General features: G+C 38.3%; 1 protein-coding gene across 19 annotated transcripts in view; it reads left to right on the forward strand.

The window, feature by feature from the left end:
* Positions 1–27,457, forward strand: part of Cntln (centlein) — a 281,691-nt gene that overhangs the window by 113,469 nt on the left and 140,765 nt on the right. For 9 of the 19 annotated variants that reach the window (XM_063288373.1, XM_063288380.1, XM_063288375.1 and 6 more), the window contains exons 9-12: positions 1,782–1,934; positions 3,501–3,659; positions 10,820–10,941; positions 12,304–12,423. In XM_063288373.1, the coding sequence (XP_063144443.1) occupies positions 1,782–1,934; positions 3,501–3,659; positions 10,820–10,941; positions 12,304–12,423 (554 nt within the window). Of the gene's footprint in view, positions 1–1,781; positions 1,935–3,500; positions 3,660–9,690; positions 9,842–10,819; positions 10,942–12,303; positions 12,424–27,457 lie in introns of those variants that run through there. The other 10 variants (XM_063288376.1, XM_063288377.1, XM_063288390.1 and 7 more) reach the window with 5 other exon arrangements.

Genomic DNA, 27,457 nt, shown 5'->3' on the forward strand with positions numbered 1-27,457 from the left:
CTTTGGAACATTTTAATATCTCTATGAACATTTGACCTATTTATAATTACATATTAATTTTTAAATAATCTTTACTTACTGTAATCTAACGTCTTAAAAACTCATGATTAAAATACTCAGATTTCTTATTGCATATACTCACAGGCTAAGATTATGTTTCTCCTGTTTTATTATTAAGTTTCATGAACTTTGTAAAGTTATTCAAAATCTTATTAGCAAATGATAAGTTATCCCTTGTAACCAGCTGTGGTGGCACATGCTTTTCATACTAACTCTTGGGAGTTAGTTGTGGGTCTTTGAATTTGAGGCCAGATTGGTCTACAAGTAGATTCCAGGATAGCCAGAGCTATACAGAGAAACAGTGTTAAGAAAAAAAAAGTGTGTGTGTGTGTGTGTGTGTGTGTGTGTGTGTGTGTGTGTGTGTGTGTATGTGTGTGTATGTGGTGTGTGGTGACATGGACAAGAGCAGCATATCTTTTAAATGTTTTTAGTTTGTCAGGCAAAGAAAAGATTTTTGAATAGTATATGTTTGATTTTAACAGAAGGTAAAAATTAAACAGCATGTTGCTTAAATTATGGGGAAGATGAGAAGGGGCAAGTTACTTAGACCAAAAGAAAACTGGCTTAAGCCACTTTTAGCCACTTTGGACATTAATTTAGTATTCAAAATAAAATGACATGTGATTTTGGCAGTACAAGACAAACAGCTCTGAAGGAAGTGTTGCGATATGGCAAATTAACCCCCTAGACAGTTAACCTCCTAGACATTAATCAGGTGATTTAAATGCAAAGATTCCTAAAAATAAAAGCTACAAGTAAAGTAGTTCTCTCACCCCCAAATTATATGTCAGGACTATGGATTTTTTTTCTTATTCTTCTAAAAATGAAGTAAGAAATTAGAACAGAATGTACATAATCAGATATGCACATACAGTATATATACACATGTACATGTATGTTGTCAAAGTTTTTGGTAATATTTGGGATGAATGGACCTGTGTATAATTTTAAATGAAAAATATTTTCAGGGCTACTAGATCCATATTGATAATATTTATATTCTAAGATTTGGCATTTTAGTGTGATTAAATCAACAATAATTGGCTGGAGAAATGGCTCAGGTATTCAGACCACTCGTTGCTTTTGCAGAGTACCTGGGTTCATTTTCCAGCATGGTGGTTCAGTCCCCAATGATTGCAGTCCCATGGGATCAGATGCTCTAGACCAACATATGCCAGGGCTCCTCTGTGTGTGTGGTACTTGTACATATGCTCAGACTCAAGTAATGTATACATAAGTCCTTTACAAAGGTTAAGTCAGTGAAAACACTGTTTTCATAATGATTCAATATTCATCATTTGTAAAACAAGTGATTAAGGTGGAGAAGTATTTGTACATGAATTTTGTGTTTTCAAATCATTCAGGGAAAATGGTAGAATATCACAAAAAGATAGGTTTCATAAGCAGGTTACCTATGGTTCTCATTATTAAAATTTGGACCTAAACACCAAAACTTTATGAGATATGAACAGATTTCTAAAGAGAATCTTAAACAGTGTATTGACTCAGAATTGTTGACACGTGATTATTAATACATCATAGTGTTGTAAGATCTCCATGGTGCTGGCACTCTCCTTCCCCTATGTTCATATTCTGTGTTCTTTTCCAAGAATGTTTATAGTTTGTATGGTATAATAGAAATGCAACCATAGTTGTAGATGGTGTAAAATATCATCATCCATGAGCTTTTATATAGGTTTTCAAAACTGCTGTCTTCCCAGGCACCGTTATCAAGCTTGGAAACATTAATGATCTCACAGAAGTCTGAAATTGAGTATTTACAGAAGAAGCTAAAAGTGGCAAATGAAAAGTTAATGGAGAATAGGTCTTGTGACCAGGAGCTCTCAGAGAAGGGGACTGAAGGAAAACGCACGGTAGAGATTTCTCATCATGGTCATTGTCTGGAGGAGGCTGGCAAGGCAAGGGAGGAGTCAGGAAGCCATGAGAAGCATGCATTTCTTTCCTTATATATTCTGAAGTTAAAACCTTTAATTTTTTGTTAAGGATTCCTCAACTACCTAATAGAGTTTATTGTAGTTAATTAAATTCCTAATTTTAAATAAAATGAAAATGTATATTATAATTCATTTTTGTTTCTGTATAATATGTAAAGTATAGGACATTGAAATAACAAATCCTAAAAATATTTTAACCTTAATTTGTTTTTTGTTTTTCTTTTCTTTTTTTCGAGATTTAAAGGATAGCGATAAAGATAAAACAGCAAATTTTCATGGCATTTATCTTTTTACATTCTCTGTTTTTCCTTTTCTATTTTTGGTATGCACTATATATCTATGTTTTGTAACAGAATATACTATAGAATCTTTAGACATCTATAAAATATCTATATACTATAGAAATATCACAGAAAGGTTATAGATAAGTTGAAGTAATCTTTTCCTAAAAGGAAGGCCTTTTAGACCCTTTTCCTCACGCCTGTTACATAGCCATGTTTCATGGAAGCACAGATGACTGTTTGGGGTTTCAGTTTCCTTCCCATGTTTTAATGGTTAGAACAAGCCGCCCTAATAAAGGAAGCATTTTCAATGAGGCTGATTGGTGGAGTCCTGGCATTCTTACCTGTGCTCTGTAATATTGCTAGTATTTTCCAGAAGCATGGATTTTATTCATCTATCACAATATTGATAACGTCTGCCCTTTGCAGCTCTTAGCATTTGAAGTAGCTTCTCAAGCCTTATTTTAGTGAAAGAAAACATTCGTAAGATTAAAAACCCACATTTGGTTGTTTGCTGTACTGCTGAAGTTTGAAAATTATACTGTTTTGATCTCCAAAGCCAAGCAAAGGAAGGAAAGGCATGTTTTAGACATTTTCTTTTTCTTTTTTATGTGGACATGCATAAAAGGGGAACACTGCTGCCCAGTTTTAGAGTCATTTTCCTGCATTCTGTCTCCAGATTGGTATATGGAGCTACATAATATAAACACACATTCTTGTCTCTAGTTAGCCACATTACAGTTAATGACCATATGGTCATTATGGTATAAGATCTACTGTCTGTTGTATTTATATTCCTCAAGCATATTGTTCCTTCAACTTCACAGTGTGTTAAACTATTTCAAAGGGGAAAAAATCCTTTCCCTCTTGTTTCTGGTTGTCCTATCAAGTGTAACCTTGGACCCTTATAGAGCAATTAGACCAGCCTCTATCCCCTCCTTTGTAATGAGGTTTCTTGCATTTCTGAGTCTATAACCCTTTAGTCTTCCCTAATGGGACATCATTATTCTGAAAGAAACAATGTAAATGTAAATGAATATTCTCATTAACGAGTCACAGAGAAACCTTTAGCTGTAGCACTGTGGTAATTTCGCTTGTTATTTCTCGGGTATTCCATGCAGGACTTTTTTTTTATAATTCATTATTAGTATTCAAAATTACTTGTTCTTTAATTTTGCATGTCTTTCATAATCCACTGTTTCAGACAGTTCAACCATGTCCTTGTTTTATTCTCGAGGAGCCACCTGTGAAACGCTCAAGGTCTTTGTCCCCAAAGAGCTGTTTCATGGACTCCGAGGAGCTAAGGAAGCTTAAAAAGGCTGAAAGAAAGATTCAAAACTTAGAGAAGACACTACAGCTAAAGGTGAACTTTAAACCATTTTTAATCATAACCACTCAAAGATAAATATAAACAGAATAAATACAGTTCACAAATTACTGCTTGCTGATTTTTTTTCTTTCTGGTTTTAATTATTATGTAAAAACATACAATCTTTAAAACAGATTTCTTAGGAGTATGAAGTGGGAAAATTTTACTACTTGAAAATGAAATATATTTTCATTAATTTCAAATAAAATTGGGAATAAATGTCTTATATTAGTTTAGACACAAAAGTATAGTATTATACATAATGAAAAAAGAATTTCCTGTTGTTTATTGTATACGATGAATGCTTTAAGACTGAATTGGGTTAAGCAACATACTCCCTTCACTTAGGTCACATGTAAACGCTGTAGTAGGTAATTCTTTATAGAGGAAACACTGAACATGGAGTGACTCTTATTCTGAGAACTCAGGTCCAGGATGGTGGTGCTGTTTCATTCCAAGTGCAGCTTTCCTCTTTAGGTGAAAATCACCTCATAGACACTCCAAGAGTCTGTCTCCTGATTCTTAATCTGGTGAAATTGATAATGAAGATTACCCATCAGTTACTTTTACATGAGAATCAGGTAGAGCTTTGTATGGAGCTCAGTGGTGGAATGCTTACCCAATACATACACAGCCTTGAGTTCAGTCTCCAAGCATGCAAAACCAAAACAGATCAAATGCAAACACAATGAAAATAACAAATATTATATATATATAATTATATAAATATATTATATATATATATAAATCTACTGAATTTATTACAAAGCACACTATGTATTCAAATTCCTTCTCTGCTCAATTTTAGAAACATATAACTTATTGCTCTGCCTTTGAAAGCACATAATTTGTAATTCATATTTATAAAAGGAAGTTGTTAGTTATTGCAGTTATATATAACATAGTTAAGTATATGTAGGCATATGCATCTGTGTGTGTGTGCATGTGTGCACACACATATACTCATATATATTGATCCATATTCTATTTTCATATAGTATTATTTACATTAAATTGTCATTGACTCACCCTGTAAATGAAGCTGAGAAGTTCTAGATCTGTAGGTAGGAACTGGAGGTCTAAGAAAGCCAAGGATACAGTTCTAGTCTGAGTCCTGAGGCTGTAGACTGTGTAAGTTGTAAGTTAATGTTTAAGTCCCAGTTTGAGTCCAAAGACAAGGGAAGATCAACGTTTCATCTAGAGATGATCAAGCAGAGAGGAAAACCTTTTTCCCCCCCGAGGTTTTCAAGAGATTGAGGAATGCTATGTATTTAATCACTAATTAGTACATGCTTTTGCTACTAACACAGTATCAGAGATTTGTACCTAACACTGAAAAGAGATTTCTTTAGGTTACCAGTTCCTACACATTGGAGGAGTCCCATCTAGAGATAATCTTCTGCAGACAGAGTCCTGAGGCTCAGTGTATGACAGTGGGTGACAAGGAACACTCTCCCTCCCTCTTCTTACTAAACCACAGCAATTCAGTCTGACAGTTTTCACAGAAAAACAAAACAAAACAAACAAAACAAAACAAAAGTAAATCAAACCCAAACAAAATAAAACTGGTCTAGTCTTACTATCTCACGTAGGCCAGACCTCTAAGCACTACAGCCACTCTAAGTTTCTGCCCTCTTCATACCTCATAATAGGGGTTCAGGCTTTCACATGAAGTTTGGGGGATACTACCGAGTGGGAGAATACAGGCTTGGTATGTATAAGGCTTCGGCTTCTATCTCCAATACCGCAAATAGTATTAATAACAGTGGGAATGAGTGTTTGTTTTCCAGGCCTTCATAAGCCATCACCCCAGACTGAGTGGCTTAGTACAATAGAGATGTATTGTCATTGGGTGTCAGACTAGGCCAGTCTAATAGCAAGGTGTTAGCCAGACCAGTCCCTCTGATTGTTGAGTGTCAAGCCTATTTCTTTTTCATCTCTTGTTGCTTACCTAATCCTTGCCTTAGAAGTGGCATCCTGCCATGTCTTCACATTGTCTTTTATACCTGTCTTTCTCCAGGTGTCTGTATTTTACCATCTTAGAAGTAGATTAGGACCCACATAATTACCTCATTTTTAATTGATTACTTCATATGACACATCAGGATTAGGACACAACATAGTTTTTTATTTTTTATTCTGGAGGATAAATGGGAGAATGTTGATTTGTAAAACTATCTGGATTTTAAAATATTTTGTTCTGACTTCTTGGTTTTTAGACTGTTACCATATATATATATATATGGTTATATATATATGGTTTTATATATGTGGTTATAACACACACATATATACCATATATATATGTGTTACCATATATATATACACACACACACATACATATATATATGTATATATATATATATATATATATATATATATGTATGTTGAAATTTTGTTATGGCCTCTGAGTGATCATAGCCTGGAAACATATATTTATGTCTCCCCAAATACAGCCCCCAATGAGGAAATAGTTTTATGGAGTTTTTATAGTAGCAGAACAAAGAAAGTTATAAATTAGAGCACTTTAAAAATATTTTGATGGGAGCAGTATGTGGGCAGTTACAACAGGCAGAGGAATCTCAACTACAGGCTTCAAATGTTACCTGATTGCATTCTTAGCCCTTTGGTAGAGAATGGGGTTTTGTTAATATATTCCGAAGATTGTTAACTGTTGATCAGGATATTCTATCAAAGTCTGAGGAGGCTAAGGAAGCTCTTTAGGTGTTATTGTTAGCCCAAGGGAATTGTAATTGGGGTATCAGATCCACAACAACAACAAAATCTGTTCACTGAAGAGTATGATCAGTCCAACCTATGAAGATTCAGGATTTCCATACCAAGTCCATCAGTGAGGGGCAGTAAGACAGGAGCCTGGAGCAGAATCCATAGAGGACAGCCATGCTGTCTAGCTTACAGGCTCTCATGTAGCTAGCTTTCTTTTTGTTGTTGAAGAAATCTGCCTCTGGATGGAACAACCCACCCACAGTGGACTGGACCTTCTAATATCAGCTAAAAATCCAGGTAATCCTCCACAGACTTGCCAAAGGCCTTAACTGTCCTAGGCAGTTCTTCAATCAAGACTACTTTCATATGACTCTAAGCTGTGTCACTTGACAACTAATGCTGACTAGGACATAGAGTTTATGTGCATTTTTCATAGTCCTGATATATATGGGATTTCTACATTTTGATAAAATTATCTTTAATGCAGTCCTTGGAGAACCTTTTTTTTTTTTTGACTCACTGGGTCATTATGGAAAGAAGAGAGAGAAGAGAACATAAAGTTGGAAGGGGGCATGGAGCAGGGAACCTGGGAGGAGTTAGAGAAGTTGGGGGTGAATATAATTGAACTCTGTTGTATGCATGTCTTGAAGGTCTAATGAGCAGAAAGCCTCAGATGGGCTGAGACATTCTGTGCATGAAAGTTGACTGACAACACCTATGGAAGTTAGTGATACGGTCAGCGTACCAAGCTCTGTTATGTACTGCTTTCAGACTGCTGGGAACTGACCTACAGATGGAGTCTTTCCACCCTGTCAGCCTCAACCCTGTCTGTGTCTCATGTGTCCCCTTTCCTTCCTGGCAGTGCGATTGGATTGGTGTTTCACTGTTGAGATTAGTGGATAATCTTCTTCTGCTGAGATCAGTTTATTCTTTCTTTTATTTCTATTTCTAAATTACCTTTTTCAGTATCCATCTAACATGCATGAAATTCTCAAAGAAACATGATCAGGTATGGGGGAAGAGGAGACAGGCCAACAGAATGAATGGAAATATGTAACCTTGTGCAGGGAGTATGGGAGGTAGGGACCCTCTGGAAAGTACCAGAGACCTGGGAGGTGAGAGACTCTCAGGACTCAAAAGGAGGGAGGGACCTTAGATGAAATCCCCAACGGTGGGGAGAGGGTCATAGAGTCCACATACAGTAGAAGGACATGGCATGAAATGGAGGGATGGGGTTGTCATCCCACATCAAAAACTCTGACCCAGAATTGTTCCTGTCTAAAAGAATTTGAGGGACAAAAATGGAGGCTGATGGAAAGGAGGTCCACTGACAGTCCCAAATTGGGATCCATCCCAAGAGGAAGCTCCAAGGTCTGACACTATTTCTAATGCTATAGTGTGCTTACAGACAGGAGCCTAGACATGGCTGCCCTCCAAATGGCCCAACAAGCAGCTGACTGAGACAGATGCAGACACTTAGACCCAACCATCCGCTGAGGTCAGGGACCCTTGTGGTTGAATTAGGGAAAGACTAGAAGAAGCAGAGGAGGGGGAGGGTAACCTCATAGGAAGACCAGCAGTCTCAATGAACCTGGAACCAGAGATTTCTCAGATCCTGAGCCACCAACCAGGGAGCATGCATCAGCTGATATGAGGCCCCCAACACATATACAGGAGAGGACTGCCTGGTCTGGACTCAGTGGGAGAAGAGTCCTAACTCTTGAGAGACTTGAGGCACCAGGGAGTAGGGAGGCCTGCTGGGGGTTGAGGGACATCCTTTTGAAGACAGAGAGGAGGAGGAATGTGGTCTGGCATGAGGAACTCTGGTAGGGCAGACATGGAGTGAGGCAACAACTGGACTGTAAAAAAAAAGTAAAAGAGAAAAGAATCTACATGAAAAGTAAAAAATAAAAGCAAAGAAAAAATATTTATTTTGCTGACTTCCCTTAACATGTGTTCTCAAATCACTGCTTTTTTGAACAGAGTTTATGTACCTAATTCATCTTATCTCACCAAGGAGCCTTTAGCCTAACCAGAAGAGTAGATTAAGAATCTCAGCTGTTGTTATGAAATAAAAAAGAAAAAATAGAATATGCAAATATCATTGAGGAAAGTCACTTAATACAGCTTACTTTGTTTCTGTTTTCTAATGTTTCAGTGTCCCTAGCCATTTCAAAGACAAAGTCTATAGAAAGTGTCTAGTAAATGTTTTATAGGATGAGTAAGTGGATCTGATTCATGGCTACTCAAAATATTTGTGTACCCTTTAAGAATTCAGTAGTTAATAACATAAAATTTATCATTTCTTATACTTGATTTTATAGTATGAATTGTTGTGGCAATATACCTCTGATAAAATGCTATTATATTATTTTCACTATTATACATGGAATAGGACTTAAAGAATTAGAATTCAATGTATAAACTCTGTATGTGAGGTTATAAAGTGTCTTTGGTTACATGTGTTTCTTCAGAGGTAACCATAATTTGATCCTGTGAAGAATAATTACAGTAAACTGTTGAAGGAGATTTTTACATAGTTTATGTTTTGAGAAATTTTTGATCTTAATCTCTTATAAACATTTCTTATAGGTAAATTACTTTATTAAGAAATTTCTAACATACCATGTTAAGAGGACTGATATTTAGTTTAGTAGATGTAATATGAAAAATTCAAATTTTAATTCATTATTTGTTTAATATAAGATATATAAATATCCTCTATCTTAAAGGTGAAGAAACTGATACTAAATTTAAATGTCTGTCACAAAATTAAAATAAGTATCTAAAAATTTTAATGGCTATTTTAGGTATTAGAATATGCTTTCTTTTAACAAAAGAAGTTACATCAGTTATCTGAAAATATTCTAAAACTCAGTTAGATAATACTTTTTCTGAATACTCCAGGCAAGCAATGCCATTTTTGTACTTTTTTCCTTTATCAACTATTTCTATTTTTCTGTGGTATGAATCACTTCTTGGTATGAACAGGACTCCAATACTTTTGATAGCTACTTAGGAAAATTCGACTTGAGGTATAATAAAAGCAGAGGAAAAAAGTATTCATCCTCGTGAGACAGAATTGAAGTAAAGTAATACAAACTATAAATATTACCTTCCAATTTAGATGAAAGGTAAGTGGCCAAGAAAATAATAAATTCTACAGGATAAAGGCATCACTGTTAGTACCTGAGAGAGGATGATAAAAGATGCTCACTTTTGCTGTGTATATCTCTAGGGAAGGCTCTCTGCCAGGCTTCTGTCTGTAAGCCTTTGTTTTCTATTCTGTTTTTGTAGAAAAAGAAGTTGAATTTAGTTGTTTTGTAAGAATATGCAGCTAATAGAAAAATCTGTCAGAATATAATTCAAATCTGAGTGCTCGCTGCAAGCTAGAGAGAACCTGTTTCTTCTAGCAATTCATTGTAGAAGTTCATCATACAATAATCTGAGTAAGGTTTAAAGTTTCATACTTTATTTGATGAGTATGAGTATTTCTTCTATGCACGTATGTGCGTGCATATGTGCATGCGTGCATATGTGTGTGCGTGCCTATGTGTGTGCGTGCGTATGTGTGCGTATGTGTGCGGGTGCGTATGGGCGTGCATGTGTGTGTTTGTGTGTGAGCGCATGTGTACACACGTGTGTGTGTCTGGTGCCCATGAACGCTAGGCAAAGATGTTAGATCCTATTGTACTGGAGTTGCAGATGATTGTGAACTTCCATAAGGGTGCAAACACTCCTAGCTACAGAGCGACCTCTCCAATGCTTGAATGCCTTTTCCCCTCCCAGTTGAGCATCTCATGGGGAACAAAACTCAGGAAGGCACTTGTTTTAGTACGGTAACATGAATATGATTCCAAAGGCCAGCAGGTTGGCCTCTGTGGTATGGCTATGTCTGTTAAGTACTTCCCTAACTTGCTGTGCTGCAAGCCTACTAAGCTTATGTCTCCCCTTCCAGTCTTCCTAACCTAACATTAAATTAGACTTTGTAGAATAAGGCCATCCTTGATTTCTTCCCTTTGTGAAATCCTTGTGCTTTATTACATATAAATTATGGATCTGTGGCCTTAGGAATTGTTGTTACTATGTTTAATGACCTTATATTTTAATAAAATAATTTTCATACATACATGGACCTATCCTTGTGTTTTGATACAGAAAAATATAAACATTTCTAAAATAAATGTATGAATATTTATATGCCTACAAATTATGTAAAGTGTACAAAAAATTCAGTGAATTGATTGAATTGATCATGCAAGCCTGTTCTTTGACTAGAGGGAAAAAATGGTTTTGGCTTAAGTAGGTGTAAATTCACTCACTGTTTCACATGGCCTTCCTTCCAGTTTCATCCCTAGATGAGTAATTTTAGAGGCATTATATCAATAGTATTTCAGAAGTGTATCCTTGCTTTTTGTGTTCTTCAGAGCCAAGAAAATGATGAGCTAAGAGATGCCCATGAAAAACGCAAGGAAAGGCTACAGATGTTACACACCAACTACAAAGCAGTAAGAGAGCAATTAAAACAGTGGGAGGAAGACAGTGGCATGTGAGTTACATAGCTCGTAAAGGCAGCTCCCTAAATATTAAATGGAACAGAGAACATTATATAGGTGTTTTAATGGCTTTTGTTTAGTTTTAGAGAAATTATTTGGTAGTCAAATCTTTACTGTGAATATTTTAGGGGAGAACATAACATATGAAAACAGAAAAATGTGCTAGTCATAACTATAGATTTCACTGTCATTTACAGATGACACTGGTAGGAGGTAGTTATGGTGGTATATCTCTTTACTATCAATACAATTGCTTAATAGATGTCTGTAAGTCAAAGGAATACCAGTTAATATCTGTATTATTGAAGAACTGCTTTTAAATAATAAAATACTGGTGTTAAAATTTTATAACCCCCATAGTATTTACATTTTAATGGAAAGACACTAGAAATATGAAAACTACATGTATAGTTAACCATCTTAAAACTATTTCAACCTAGTCTGCAATTTGAAGTTCTTTACTATCCATCAGTTTTTTTAAACTTCAGCTTATCTGAATGAATTGGCAGTCTCAGTTCAATTGCCCTGAACAGGTGTTCAGATCTTGGTTAGTCGTAAGTTGCTCCCCTGGTAACAGTATCAACAGAGGGCAAAGGACTGGATGAGTATAGAATATCTACTTCCCTCCCACTTTGAGATGGATCCTTTAGGGCGCTGTTGATGATACACATTGGTCTGTTCTGTAGAGAAGTAGTTTCTAAATTGGCCAGTACAGCACTTTTAAAAACTAAAAGTGAAGTTTGTTTCATGTACAGAAAATGAAACTATAAAGGGCATTTGGCCTCACTGGTAGATAATTGTCGCTTCTAACCTCTTTCTTTGATGAACGGGAGATGTTTCACATCATGTCTTAGTAAAGCATTGAGGAAGCAGCTTTCCCTAGCGTTAACCTCTGCTCACCCAGCTTGCAGTGGGAGCTACAAGAGCGCAGTCTGCCTTTTGACACAGTCACCATTAATAACGTGTCTGTGACAGGGCATCTTTACCACATGCAGATCAGATGTCAGCAAATTCTCGATGAATCAATTGCTGTGGTCTTTCTGTAGACTTACAACCCTACAGTGTATGTTTTATTTCTATTAGACTAGAATAAATGAGAGAAATAAACCCTTAGGTTATAGCTATCATATGTCTGCTTAAAAGTTTGCTTTTCATGGTAGCAATTTCGCATTAGGAAATTATGATATAGGACTTTAACTTTTACATGCTTAGGTATTAGGAAAGTCATTCAAAAAGTAGTAAAATTAAATTAGTAATTGAGATTTGGTCTCAATTCATAGATAGTTATGAATTTTAAGGAATGTATAAATAAACTTTTAGCACTTTGACTATGCAGGTTTTTACTTTAAAAATAGGACTGAAACCAGAAAACCGAAGCGAGCAGATCCTCAACAGCTTCGACGAGAAGATTCTGATGCTGTGTGGAATGAACTGGCATATTTCAAAAGAGAAAACCAGGAGTTGATGGTTCAAAAGTGAGTTTATTTTTAACAAGAGAAAATTGTATAAATAATCTGAGGTTATTTTTGTTACTCAAAGTCTGTTAGAGAAGCACATTTTAAAACTTGAAAATGAAATTAGCTGAGATATATAAGATCATATGTATGTTTGTGTACACATGCATATATGTGTATGTGTGTGTATATATATTATATATATAATATATATATATAAAATCATGCAATAACAAGTTGCACATTTGCTTGCTCTAACAGAAACTGTAATATGATCTAGGGATTGTGTTAATTAATGTGGCTCTCATCTGTTGAGGGTGTCGTTCTTCATTAGCCTGTCTTTTAGACACTGCCTTGCTTCATTTTTGGAATGAGGTGGAGAGGGGATAACCTAGCCAGCCATCCTTGTTTGATCTCCTAGATATATACGCAATGCAGAATGCCTGAGCTCTCTTGGTTCCCTGCCCTGTCCTGCTAATCCCAGCTGAGCTCATTATGGTGTAGCCTTGCTGCTACTCTTGGAGCCAGAGCTGTCCAAGCTAATTACTGGTAGCAGCAGAACTGCCTGTTAAGGGTCTGGTGTGGATCTGCTAACATGGTCCTTGGTAGTGACCTGCAGAAGACTCGAGGGAATTGCTTTCTTTCTTGCCTTGCAATAGCTGTCCTTTGGGTTTAATGCTGATCCTCTACATAGGTCTTTTAGCTGCCCTAAGTATAAAACTTGATGAAGGATACTCATATTTTAGAAAACATACAGTTTGCTTGCTTGATCTTATAATTCGCAGGCTATTACATTCAGCTTGGCAAAGAAGGAACATTTTTTGTCTTGTTTTATTTTGAGACAAAGAAGCATTATACCAATATAATTAGCCTCTTCTTTTTCTTAACTAGGTTTTTTACTTAAAGTGAATTTTTGACATGTGAATTGTGAAGTTTTTAAGTTGGTTGTTTATGACATTGTTTAGTTTGGTACAAATTAACATGCGGCATATTGTACTTAAATGTCATTGATTATTCTTAACTGTAAGCATAAAGCTTCTTTATTTATAATCTGTGTAACTCTTGAACCTTTTCTATATAATGATAAACTTTCCAGGAAATTACAATGTCAGATTTAAATGTATATTCCCATTTACCTCCTAAAGTACAGATTTTTCTATTATAGCTGAAGATTAAATGCTAATAACTCTCTTACATGAAACTTGCTTTACAGACTCCATAAATTTTTTGGTTCAAACATTTCTTGATGATTTTAAATAGCTTTATTGAAATATAATTCAGAAGCCATATAATTCTCCCATATTACATATAATTCAAAGCCTAGTCAAAGATTTCTATACTGTCTAACATTACTGTTATTTCTAGAACATCTTTATTACCTCTAGCCTATACAACACACCCTTCCATCTACTTTTCCAGCCTTGGGCACTTACATACTAATCTATTTTCTCTGTTTGTAGATTTTCCTAGTCTCACTTTTTCATATAATCTTTGTAGCCACATTATTTTACTAAATATCATATTTCCAAAGCTCATCCATGTTTCAGTATGGCTGCTTTAATCTTGTATGAATTAAGTTAAATGAGAGACCTACTCTTTAAGTAGCTGTTAGAGCTAAGCTACTCAAGAAAATTCAGGTAGACAGATGTCAACTATAAGTGATACATTTGGTTCCTGTCTTGGTCCTACTGCATGCAGGGCCGTATTGATGTCTATGGCCCATGTTACCACTGAAGGCCATGAGGATGTCCTTGGTCTGTGCCACTGCCTAAAGCCATGGTGATGTTTGTGGGCTGCCATTGTGGGCCATATTGGTATCTGTGGTCCATGTTGCCCTGGAGGAGGCCATGTTGATGTCTTTGTCCTGTTTGCCACTGAGACATATGATGGTGTTTGAGGTTTGTGCTGCAGCAGAGTGCCATTTTGATGTCCGTCATTGATCCTGCCACTGGAGACAATGTGAGGTCCGTGGTACATGCTGATACAGGACACCATGTGGATGTTCATGGTCCATGCTTTTGCCAGAAGTCATGTGGAAGTCCATTATCCTTGTTCCCGCTAACTGTCAAAGACAAGGAGGCTATTTTTGTGATAGTGTTGATGGCTCCAGAAGAGAAATTGGTACATAGAAGGCTTCTGTGACAACTGCACCCCCAACCCCCCAAAAAACGGTAACAGCCTAGACTGGAAGCCATGGGAAAAACTCTTATTGTGATAAAGGTATTGAAATGTACATCTACATAATTAATGGCTTCTGACAGTGAGGTAGGACTCAGGCATTTTTAAGGGCCTGGCCACCAGGAGTTTGACCATGCTCCAGTGAGTATATGGGGAACATAAATTGGATAGTTCTTTGTTTTGTTTTCATTTGTCTTTTACTTGGTGGAAGTCACAAGGGTTGGGGATACATCTGGGTGAACTGTGAAGTGAATGTGTTTTAGGATGCATAATGTGAAACTATCAAATGATCAACAAAAATGTTACCTTGGAAAAATATATTTTGAGAATATTTTACTCATTAATGAAATAAAAATGTAAAGAATCTATATAAAGAAAGTTGGGGAGATCTCAGAAGCCCAATTCATTTACTCTACAGTGTTGTCACACCATAAACTGCTCTTTAGAGAAAAGGCTGAGTCCTTGTTAAACCATCACAAACTTCCTTGGAACTCAGTTTAAATTCATCGGTGTAAGTAGCCATTAATGGTATGGTTCTTTTTGCCAGTAAGATTTGACTTAGTACAAAAGAACGAACTTTTTTAAACAAGGAATGGCAATGAACATATGTGTAATGCATCAGGGGTGTTGACCCAGCACTTGGGAGGCAGAGGCAGGGGGTCTGCAGCAAGCTGGAGGCAGCCTGCTCTATGTAGTCATTTCCAGGCCAGCCTGGACTACATACAGAGACCTAATGTCAAACAAAGGAAACTAACAAAAATTGAACTAGTGTATGTTAAACATTGCAGGGATTTAATGTCCATCCAGAGTTTTATGTTCTTTCTTGAAGAAAACACTTTTTAAAATTTTATTTATTTGTATTTCAAATGTTATTCCATTTTTTTGGTTTCCTTTCCTGAAGCCCATCCCCCAGCCCCTGCCTCCATGAGGTTGCTCACCCACCCATTCACTCCCTCGTGCCTCCCAACCCTTCCCCTACACTGGGGCATCAAGCCTTCATGGGACCAAGGGCCTCTCCTCCCATTGATGTCTGACAAAGCCATCTTCTGCTACATATGCAGCTGGGAGTCATGGGTCTCTCCATGTGTACTCTTTGGTTGGTGTTTAATCACTGAGAGCTCTGGGGGTCTGGGTGGTTGATATCGTTGTTCTTCCTATGGGGTTGCAAACCCCTTCAGCTCCTTCAGTCCTTTTTTAAACTTCCATTGGGGTCTCCTTGCTCAGTCTGATGATTGACTACTAGCATCTACCTCTGTATTGGTCAGGATCTTAACATTTCAATGTTTACTATTTGTTTTAGATTCTTCTCTTCTCCAGTGGTTTTTAAAACTGCTCTTTTGAGCTGTTGACTTGATTCATTAAATAAAAGTCATTAAATAGAATTTGGCTTGAGATTAGGACAGAATTTAATTACCTAGATTTTTCCAAAACATATTTCTGGCACGTTGTGCTAAGCAGTACTCTCAGTAGTGACTATTATAAATCAAAATGTCGACTCTGAAAGTGTTGAAGCTGATGTCTGGTGTCTGTGAAATTATATGCCACTGTGCAGTGAGAGAACTGGGATCACAGACACTTGCCCAGGCTTCCAGCTTTTACTGGGGTTCCCAGGATGTGAACCCAGCTTGTCAGACTTGCATCTTGTCAGACTCTTATCTATCTCCTGAGCTCCAGTCCCCTAATATATTATTTTACATTTTCTTTTTATATACATTTTTCCATTTTTATTAACTTGGGTATTTCTTATTTACATTTCGATTGTTATTCCCTTTCCTGGTTTCCAGGCCAACATCCCCCTAGACCGTCCCTCTCCCCTTCTTTATGGGTGTTCCCCTCCCCATCCTACCCCCAACACCACCCTCCCCCCAACAATCACGTTCACTGGGGGTTCAGTCGTGGCAGGACCAAGGGCTTCCCCTTCCACTGGTGCTCTTACTAGGCTATTTATTGCTACCTATGAGGTCAGAGTCCAGGGTCAGTCCATGTATAGTCTTTGGGTAGTGGCTTAGTCCCTGGAAGCTCTGGTTGCTTGGCATTGTTGTTCATATGGGATCTTAAGCCCCTTCAAGCTCTTTCAGTCCTTTCTATGATTCCTTCAACGGGGGTCCTATTCTCAGTTCAGTGGTTTGCTGCTGGCATTCGCCTATGTATTTGCTATATACTGGCTGTGTCTCTCAGGAGAGATCTACATCCAGCTCCTGTCAGCCTGCACTACTTTGCTTCATCCATCTTGTCTACTTGGGTGGCTGTATATGTATGGGCCACATGTGGGGCAGGCTCTGAATGGGTGTTCCTTCTGCCTCTGTTCTAACCTTTGCCTCCCTATTCCCTGCCAAGGGTATTCTTGTTGCCCTTTTAAAGAAGGAGTGAAGCATTCACATTTTGGTCATCCTTGAGTTTCATGTGTTCTGTGCATCTAGGGTAATTCAGTCATTTGAGCTAATATCCATAATCAGTGAGTGCATACCATGTGTGTTTTTCTGTGATTGGGTTACCTCCCTCAGGATGATATTTTCCAGTTCTATCCATTTGCCTATGAAGTTCATAAAGTCATTGTTTTTGATAGCTGAGTAATAATCCATTGTGTAGATGAACCATTGATCTCCTTTTGTTGTCTGATTGCCCTGGCTAAAACTTCAAGAATTACATTGAATAAGTAGGGAGAGAGTGGGCAGCTTTGTCTAGTCCCTGATTTTAGTGGGATTGCTTCAAGTTTCTCTCCATTTAGTTCAATGTTAGCGACTGGTTTGCTGTATATGGCTTTTACTATGTTTAGGTATGGGCCTTGAATTCTTATTCTTTCCAGAACTTTTATCATGAAGGGGTGTTGAATTTTGTCAAATGCTTTCTCAGCATCTAATGAAATGATCATGTGGTTTTTATCTTTCGGTTTGTTTATATAGTGGATTATGTTGATGGTTTTCAATATATTAAACCATCCCTGCATGCCTGGGATGAAGCCTACTTGATCATAGTGGATGATTGTTTTGATGTGCTCTTGGATTCGGTTTGCCAGGATTTTATTGAGTATTTTTGCGTCAATATTCATGGGGGAAATTGGTCTGAAGTACTCTTTGTTTGTTGGGTCTTTGTGTGGTTTAGGTATAAGAGTAATTGCGGCTTCATAGAAGGAATTTGGTAGTACTCCATCTGTTTCAATTTTGTGGAATAGTTTGGATAATATTGGTATGAGGTCTTCTATGAAGGTCTGATAGAATTCTGCACTGAACCCATCTCAACCTGGGCTCTTTTTGGTTGGGAGACCTTTAATGACTGCTTCTATTTCTTTAGGAGTTATGGGGATGTTTAACTGGTTTATCTGTTCCTGATTTAATTTTGGTACCTGGTATCTGTCTAGGAAGTTGTCCATTTCCTGCAGATTTTCAAGTTTTGTTGAATGTAGGCTTTTGTAGTAGGATCTGATGACTTTTTAATTTCCTCTGATTCTGTTGTTATGTCTCCCTTTTCATTTCTGATTTTGTTAATTTGGACAGACTCTTGTGTCCTCTCCTTAGTCTGGCTAAGGGTTTATCTAACTTGATGACTTTCTCAAAGAACCAACTTTTGGTTCTGTTGATTCTTTGTATAGTCGTTTTTGTTTCTACTTGGTTGATTTCAGCTCTGAGTTTGATTATTTCCTGCCTTCTACTCCTCCTTCGTGTACTCGCTTCTTTTTGTTCTAGAGTTTTTAGGTGTGCTGTCAAGCTGCTGACATATGTTCTCTCCTGTTACTTTCTGCAGGCACTCAGAGCTATGAGTTTTCCTCTTAGCACAGCTTTCATTGTGTCCTATAAGTTTGAGTATGTTGTACCTTGATTTTCATTAAATTCTAAAAAGTCTTTAGTTTATTTCTTCCTTGACCAGGTTATCATTGAATAGAGCATTGTTTAACTTCCACGTATATGTGGGCATTCTTCCCTTATTGTTATTGAAGACCAGCTTTAGCCTGTAGTAGTCTGATAGTACGCATGGGATTATTTCTCTTTCTGTATCTATTGAGGCCTGTTTTATGAACAATTATATGGTCAATTTTGGAGAAAGTATGAGGAGGTGGTGAGAAGAAGGTATATCCTTTTGTTTTAGGATAAAATGTTCTATAAATAGCTGTTAAGTCCATTTGGTTCATGACTTCTCTTAGTCTGTCTATGTCTCTGTTTAATTCCTGTTTCCATAATCTGTTCATTGATGAGAGTGGGGTGTTGAAATCTTCTACTATTATTGCATGAGGTGCAATGTGTGTTTTGAGCTTTAGTAAGGTTTCTTTTATGTATGTAGGTGCCCTTGTATTTGGAGCATAGATATTTAGGATTGAGAGTTCATCTTGGTGGATTTTTCCTTTGATGAATATGAAGTGTCCTTCCTTATCCTTTTTGATGACTTTTAGTTGAAAATCGATTTTATTCGATATTAGAATGTCTACTCCAGCTTGCTTCTTCAGACCATTTGCTTGGAAAGTTGTTTTCCAGCCTTTCACTCTGAGGTAGTGTCTGTCTTTGTCTCTGTGGTGTGTTTCCTGTAGGCAACAGAATGCAGCGTCCTCATTGCATATCCAGTTTGTTAATCTATGTCTTTTTATTGGGGAGTTGAGACCATTGATGTTGAGAGATATTAAGGAATAATGATTGTTGCTTCGTGTTATATTCGTATTTGGATGCGAGATTATGTTTGTGTGCTTTTCTTCTCTTTGTTTTGTTGCCAAGACGATCAGTTTCTTGCTTTCTCTATGGTGTAGCTTGCCTCCTTATGTTGGGCTTTACCATTCATTATCCTTTGTAGTGCTGGATTTGTAGAAAGATATTGTGTAAATTTGGTTTTGTCATGGAATATCTTGGTTTCTCCATCTATGTTAATTGAGAGTTTTGCTGGATACAGTAACCTGGGCTGGCATTTGTGTTCTCTTAGGGTCTGTATGACATCTGTCCAGGATCTTCTGGCTTTCATAGTCTCTGGCAAGAAGTCTGGTGTGATTCTGATAGGTCTTCCTTTATATGTTACTTGACATTTTACCTTACTGCTTTTAATATTCTTTCTTTATTTTGTGCATTTGGTGTTTTGACTATTATGTGACTGGAGGAGATTCTTTTCTGGTCCAATCTATTTGGAGTTCTGTAGGCTTCTTGTATGTTTAGGGGCATCTCTTTCTTTAGGTTAGGGAAGTTTTCTTCTATGATTTTGTTGAAGATATTTACTGGTCGTTTGAGCTGGGAGTCTTCACTCGCTTCTACACCTATTATCCTTAGGTTTGATCTTCTCATTGAGTCCTGGATTTCCTGGTTGTTTTGGACCAGTAACTCTTTCCATTTTTCATTATCTTTGACAGTTGTGTTGATGATTTCTATGGAATCTTCTGCTCCTGCGATTCTCTCTTCTATCTTTTGTATTCTGTTGGTGATGCTTGTATCTATGGCTCCTTGTCTCTTCCTTTGGTTTTTCTATATCCAGGGTTGTCTCCCTTTGTGCTTTCTCTATCGATTCTATTTCCATTTTTAATTACTTCACCTGTTTGTTTGTGTTTTCCTGGAATTCTTTCAGGGATTTTTGTGATTCCTCTCTATAGGCTTCTACTTGTTTATTTGTGTTTTCCTCCATTTCTCTAAAGGAATTCTTTATGTCTTTCTTGAAATCCTCCATCTTCATGATCAAATGTGATTTTAAATCTAGATCTTGCTTTTCTGGTGTGTTTAGATATTCTGTCTTTCCTTTGGTGGGAGAATTTGGCTCCAATGTGCCATTGCTTGGGTTCCTGCGCTTGCCTCTTGCCATCAGGTTGTCTCTGGTGTTACCTTGGTCTGCTATTTCTAACAGTGGCTAGACCTTCCTATAGGCCTGTGTGTCAGGAGTGCTGTAGACCTGTTTTCCTGTTTTCTTTCAGCTAGTTATGGGAACAGAGTGTTCTGCTTTCGGGCGTGTAGTCATTCCTGTCTACTGGTCTTCAGCTGTTCCTGCGGGCCTGCGTCCTGAGTCCACCAGGCAGGTCACTTGGAGCAGAAAAGTTGGTCTGACCGGTGGTCCAGCGGCCGAATTTGCTCCTGGGGGGCTGCTTTTGAGCTCTCCATGAGGGAGGCAACCAGGAGGGCCTGTGCTGCCTTTTCCCGGGGCCCCCATGCACCGGGGTCCCGGATGGCATTTGGTGTTTTCCTCTGGAGTCAGAAATGTAGTCAGAGTGTAGTGTCTTCTGGCTTCCCAAGTGTGTCTGCCCCTCTGAATGTTTAGCTCTCCCTCCCATGGGATTTGGGTCCAGGGAGCTTTTGACTGGGTCCCTTCAGGTCCGGGCAGTGTCTGGACTGCAGGGGATCTGCCGTTTGAGTGCCCCTACCTTCCGGTTCCCAGAGGCCCTATACAGTTTCCTTTGGGCCAGGGATGTGGGCAGGGGTGGGCAGTGTTGGTGGTCTCTCCTGCTCTGCAGTCTCAGGAGTGCCTACCTGTCCAGGCAGTGAGCTCTCTCTCCCATGAGGTTTGGGAGCATCACTTGTGATTTTAAAATACATTTTTCATATTCTGTAGATTTCCTTTTCCATTTCTCAGTCATTTGGAAATGGCAAATTTTTTTTTCTTTTTTCTCCCCATCTTTATTAACTTGGGTATTTCTTATTTACATTTCAAATGATATTCCCTTTCCCGGTTTCCAGGCTAATATCCCACTAACCCCTCACCCCCTCTTTATGGGTGTCCCCTCCCCATCCTCCCCCCATTACCACCCTCCCCCCAACAATCACCATCACTGGGGGTTCAGTCTTAGCAGGACCCAGGGCTTCCCTTTACTAGGCTATTCATTACTACCTATGAGGTCAGAGCCCAGGGTCAGTCCATGTATAGTCTTTAGGTAGTGGCTTAGTCCCTGGAAGCTCTGGTTGCTTAGCATTGTTGTCCATATGGGGTCTCGAGCCCCTTCAAGCTCTTCCAGTTCTTTCTCTGATTCCTTCAACGGCGGTCCTATTCTAAGTTCAGTGGTTTGCTGCTGGCATTCGCCTCCGAATTTGCTGTATTCTGGCTGTGTCTCTCAGGAGCGATCTACATCCGGTTCCTGTCAGCCTGTACTTCTTTGCTTCATCCATCTTATCTAGTTTGGTGACTGTATACGTACGGGCCACATGTGTGGCAGGCTCTGAATGGGCATTCCTTCAGCCTCTGTTCTAAACTTTGCCTCTCTATTGCTTCCCAAGAGTATTCTTGTTCCCCTTTTAAAGGAGTGAAGCATCCGCATTTTGGTCATCCTTAAGTTTCATGTGTTTTGTGTATCTAGGGTAATTCAAGCATTTGGGCTAATATCCACTTATCAATAAGTGCATACCATGTGTGTTTTTCTGTGATTGGGTTACCTCACTCAGGATGATATTTTCCAGTTCCATCCATTTGCCTACGAATTTCATAAAGCCGTTGTTTTTGATAGCTGAGGAATATTCCATTGTGTAGATGTACCACGTTTTCTGTATCCATTCCTCTGTTGAAGGGCATCTGGGTTCTTTCAAGCTTCTGGCTTTTATAAATAACGCTGCTATGAACATAGTGGAGCACGTGTCTTTGTTATATGTTGGGGCATCTTTTGGGTATATGCCCAAGAGAGGTATAGCTGGGTCCTCAGGTAGTTCAATGTCCAATTTTTTGAGGAACATCCAGACTGATTTCCAGAATGGTTGTACCAGTTTGCAGTCCCACCAACAATGGAGGAGTGTTCCTCTTTCTCCGCATCCTCGCCAGCATCTGCTGTCACCTGAGTTTTTGATCTTAGCCATCCTCACTGGTGTGAGGAGAAGTCTCAGGGTTGTTTTGATTTGTATTTCCCTTATGACTAAAGATGTTGAACAATTCTTTAGGTGCTTCTCAGCCATTCGACATTGCTCAGCTGTGAATTCTTTGTTTAGCTCTGAACCCCATCTTTTTTTTTTTTGTTTTTTTTTTTTATTAACTTGAGTATTTCTTATATACATTTCAAGTGTTATTCCCTTTCCCGGTTTCCGGGCAAATCCCCCTCCCCCCTCCCCTTCCTTATGGGTGTTCCCCTCCCAACCCTACCCCCATTGCCGCCCTCCCCCCATAGTCTAGTTCACTGGGGGTTCAGTCTTAGCAGGACCCAGGGCTTCCCCTTCCACTGGTGCTCTTACTAGGATATTCATTGCTACCTATGGGGTCAGAGTCCAGGGTCAGTCCATATATAGTCTTTAGGTAGTGGCTTAGTCCCTGGAAGCTCTGGTTGCTTGACATTGTTGTACTTTTGGGGTCTCGAGCCCCTTCAAGCTCTTCCAGTTCTTTCTCTGATTCCTTCAACGGGGGACCTATTCTCAGCTCAGTGGTTTGCTGCTGGCATTCGCCTCTGTATTTGCTGTATTCTGGCTGTGTCTCTCAGGAGCGATCTACATCCGGCTCCTGTCGGTCTGCACTTCTTTGCTTCATCCATCTTTTCCAATTGGGTGGCTGTATATGTATGGGTCACATGTGGGGCAGGCTCTGAATGGGTGTTCCTTCAGTCTCTGTTTTAATCTTTGCCTCTCCCTTCCCAGCCAAGGGTATTCTTTTTCCTCATTTAAAGAAGGAGTGAAGCATTCACATTTTGATCATCCATCTTGAGTTTCGTTTGTTCTAGGGATCTAGGGTAATTCAAGCATTTGGGCTAATAGCCACTTATCAATGAGTGCATACCATGTATGTCTTTCTGTGATTGGGTTAGCTCACTCAGGATGATATTTTCCAGTTCCAACCATTTGCCTACGAATTTCATAGACTCGTTGTTTTTGATAGCTGAGTAATATTCCATTGTGTAGATGTACCACATTTTCTGTATCCATTCCTCTGTTGAAGGGCATCTTGGTTCTTTCCATTTTCTGGCTATTATAAATAAGGCTGCGATGAACATAGTGGAGCACGTGTCTCTTTTATATGTTGAGGCATCTTTTGGGTATATGCCCAAGAGAGGTATAGCTGGATCCTCAGGCAGTTCAATGTCCAATTTTCTGAGGAACCTCCAGACTGATTTCCAGAATGGTTTTACCAGTCTGCAATCCCACCAACAATGGAGGAGTGTTCCTCTTTCTCCACATCCTCGCCAGCATCTGCTGTCACCTGAGTTTTTGATCTTAGCCATTCTCACTGGTGTGAGGTGAAATCTCAGGGTTGTTTTGATTTGCATTTCCCTTATGACTAAAGATGTTGAACATTTCTTTAGGTGTTTCTCAGCCATTCGGCATTCCTCAGCTGTGAATTCTTTGTTTAGCTCTGAACCCCATTTTTTAATAGGGTTATTTGTCTCCCTGGGGTCTAACTTCTTGAGTTCTTTGTATATTTTTGATATAAGGCCTCTATCTGTTATAGGATTGGTAAAGATCTTTTCCCAATCTGTTGGTTGCCGTTTTGTCCTAACCACCGTGTCCTTTGCCTTACAGAAGCTTTGCAGTTTTATGAGATCCCATTTGTCGATTCTTGATCTTAGAGCATAAGCCATTGGTGTTTTGTTCAGGAAATTTTTTCCAGTGCCCATGTGTTCCAGATGCTTCCCTAGTTTTTCTTCTATTAGTTTGAGTGTGTCTGGTTTGATGTGGAGGTCCTTGATCCACTTGGACTTAAGCTTTGTACAGGGTGATAAGCATGGATCGATCTGCATTCTTCTACATGTTGCCCTCCAGTTGAACCAGCACCATTTGCTGAAAATGCTATCTTTTTTCCATTGGATGGTTTTGGCTCCTTTGTCAAAAATCAAGTGACCATAGGTGTGTGGGTTCATTTCTGGCTCTTCAATTCTATTCCATTGGTCTATCTGTCTGTCTCTGTACCAATACCATGCAGTTTTTATCACTATTGCTCTGTAATACTGCTTGAGTTCAGGGATAGTGATTCCCCCTGAAGTCCTTTTATTGTTGAGGATAGCTTTAGTTATCCTGGGTTTTTTGTTATTCCAGATGAATTTGCAAATTGTTCTGTCTAACTCTTTGAAGAATTGGATTGGAATTTTGATGGGGATTGCATTGAATCTGTAGATTGCTTTTGGTAAAATGGTCATTTTTACTATATTAATCCTGCCAATCCATGAGCATGGGAGATCTTTCCATCTTCTGAGGTCTTCTTCAATTTCTTTCCACAGTGTCTTGAAGTTCTTATTGTACAGATCTTTTACTTGCTTGGTTAAAGTCACACCGAGGTACTTTATATTATTTGGGTCTATTATGAAGGGTGTCGTTTCCCTAATTTCTTTCTCGGCTTGTTTCTCTTTTGTATAGAGGAAGGCAACTGATTTATTTGAGTTAATTTTATACCCAGCCACTTTGCTGAAGTTGTTTATCAGCTTTAGTAGTTCTCTGGTGGAACTTTTGGGATCACTTAAATATACTATCATGTCATCTGCAAATAGTGATATTTTGACTTCTTCTTTTCCGATCTGTATCCCCTTGATCTCCTTTTGTTGTCTGATTGCTCTGGCTAGAACTTCAAGAACTATATTGAATAAGTAGGGAGAGAGTGGGCAGCCTTGTCTAGTCCCTGATTTTAGTGGGATTGCTTCGAGTTTCTCTCCATTTAGTTTAATGTTAGCAACTGGTTTGCTGTATATGGCTTTTACTATGTTTAGGTATGGGCCTTGAATTCCTATTCTTTCCAGGACTGTTATCATGAAGGGGTGTTGAATTTTGTCAAATGCTTTCTCAGCATCTAATGAAATGATCATGTGGTTTTGTTCTTTCAGTTTGTTTATATGATGGATCACGTTGATGGTTTTCCGTATATTAAACCATCCCTGCATGCCTGGGATGAAGCCTACTTGATCATGGTGGATGATTGTTTTGATGTGCTCTTGAATTCGGTTTGCCAGAATTTTATTGAGTATTTTTGCGTCGATATTCATAAGGGAAATTGGTCTGAAGTTCTCTTTCTTTGTTGTGTCTTTGTGTGGTTTAGGTATAAGAGTAATTGTGGCTTCGTAGAAGGAATTCGGTAGTGCTCCATCTGTTTCAATTTTGTGGAATAGTTTGGATAATATTGGTATGAGGTCTTCTATGAAGGTTTGATAGAATTCTGCACTAAACCCGTCTGGACCTGGGCTCTTTTTGGTTGGAAGACCTTTAATGACTGCTTCTATTTCCTTAGGAGTTATGGGGTTGTTTAACTGGTTTATCTGTTCCTGATTTAACTTCGATACCTGGTATCTGTCTAGGAAATTGTCCATTTCCTGAAGATTTTCAAATTTTGTTGAATATAGGTTTTTATAGTAAGATCTGATGATTTTTTGAATTTCCTCTGAATCTGTAGTTATGTCTCCCTTTTCATTTCTAATTTTGTTAATTTGGACGCACTCTCTGTGTCCTCTCGTTAGTCTGGCTAAGGGTTTATCTATCTTGTTGATTTTCTCAAAGAACCAACTTTTGGTTCTGTTGATTCTTTCTATCGTCCTTTTTGTTTCTACTTGGTTGATTTCAGCTCTGAGTTTGATTATTTCCTGCCTTCTACTCCTCCTGGGTGTATTTGCTTCTTTTTGTTCTAGAGCTTTTAGGTGTGCTGTCAAGCTGCTGACATATGCTCTTTCCTGTTTCTTTCTGCAGGCACTCAGCGCTATGAGTTTTCCTCTTAGCACAGCTTTCATTGTGTCCCATAAGTTTGGGTATGTTGTATCTTCATTTTCATTAAATTCTAAAAAATTTTTCATTTCTTTCTTTATTTCTTCCTTGACCAGGTTATCACTGAGTAGAGCATTGTTCAATTTCCACGTATATGTGGGCATTCTTCCCTTATTGTTATTGAAGACCAGTTTTAGGCCGTGGTGGTCCGATAGCATGCATGGGATTATCTCTATCTTTCTGTACCTGTTGAGGCCCGTTTTTTGACCAATTATATGGTCAATTTTGGAGAAAGTACCATGAGGAGCTGAGAAGAAGGTATATCCTTTTGCTTTAGGATAGAATGTTCTATAAATATCCGTTAAGTCCATTTGGCTCATGACTTCTCTTAGTCTGTCGACATCACTGTTTAATTTCTGTTTCCATGATCTGTCCATTGATGAGAGTGGGGTGTTGAAGTCTCCCACTATTATTGTGTGAGGTGCAATGTGTGTTTTGAGCTTTAGTAAGGTTTCTTTTACGTATGTAGGTGCCCTTGTATTTGGGGCATAGATATTTAGGATTGAGAGTTCATCTTGGTGGATTTTTCCTTTGATGAATATGAAGTGTCCTTCCTTATCTTTTTTGATGACTTTTAGTTGGAAATTGATTTTATTTGATATTAGAATGGCTACTCCAGCCTGCTTCTTCTGACCATTTGCTTGGAAAGTTGTTTTCCAGCCTTTCACTCTGAGGTAGTGTCTGTCTTTGTCTCTGAGGTGTGTTTCCTGTAGGCAGCAGAATGCAGGGTCCTCATTGCGTATCCAGTTTGTTAATCTATGTCTTTTTATTGGGGAGTTGAGGCCATTGATATTGAGAGATATTAAGGAATAGTGATTATTGCTTCCCTTTATATTCATATTTGGATGTGAGGTTATATTTGTGTGCTTTCATTCTCTTTGTTTTGTTGCCAAGACGATTAGTTTCTTGCTTCTTCTAGGGTATAGCTTGCCTCCTTATGTTGGGCTTTACCATTTATTATCCTTTGTAGTGCTGGATTTGTAGAAAGATATTGTGTAAATTTGGTTTTGTCATGGAATATCTTGGTTTCTCCATCAATGTTAATTGAGAGTTTTGCTGGATACAGTAACCTGGGCTGGCATTTGTGTTCTCTTAGGGTCTGTATGACATCAGTCCAGGATCTTCTGGCCTTCATAGTTTCTGGCGAGAAGTCTGGTGTGATTCTGATAGGTCTCCCTTTATATGTTACTTGACCTTTTTCCCTTACTGCTTTTAATATTCTTTCTTTATTTTGTGCGTTTGGTGTTTTGACAATTATGTGACGGGAGGTGTTTCATTTC

This window comes from Rattus norvegicus, chromosome 5, assembly GCF_036323735.1.
Source record: "Rattus norvegicus strain BN/NHsdMcwi chromosome 5, GRCr8, whole genome shotgun sequence".
Classification (NCBI taxonomy): Eukaryota; Metazoa; Chordata; class Mammalia; order Rodentia; family Muridae; genus Rattus; species Rattus norvegicus.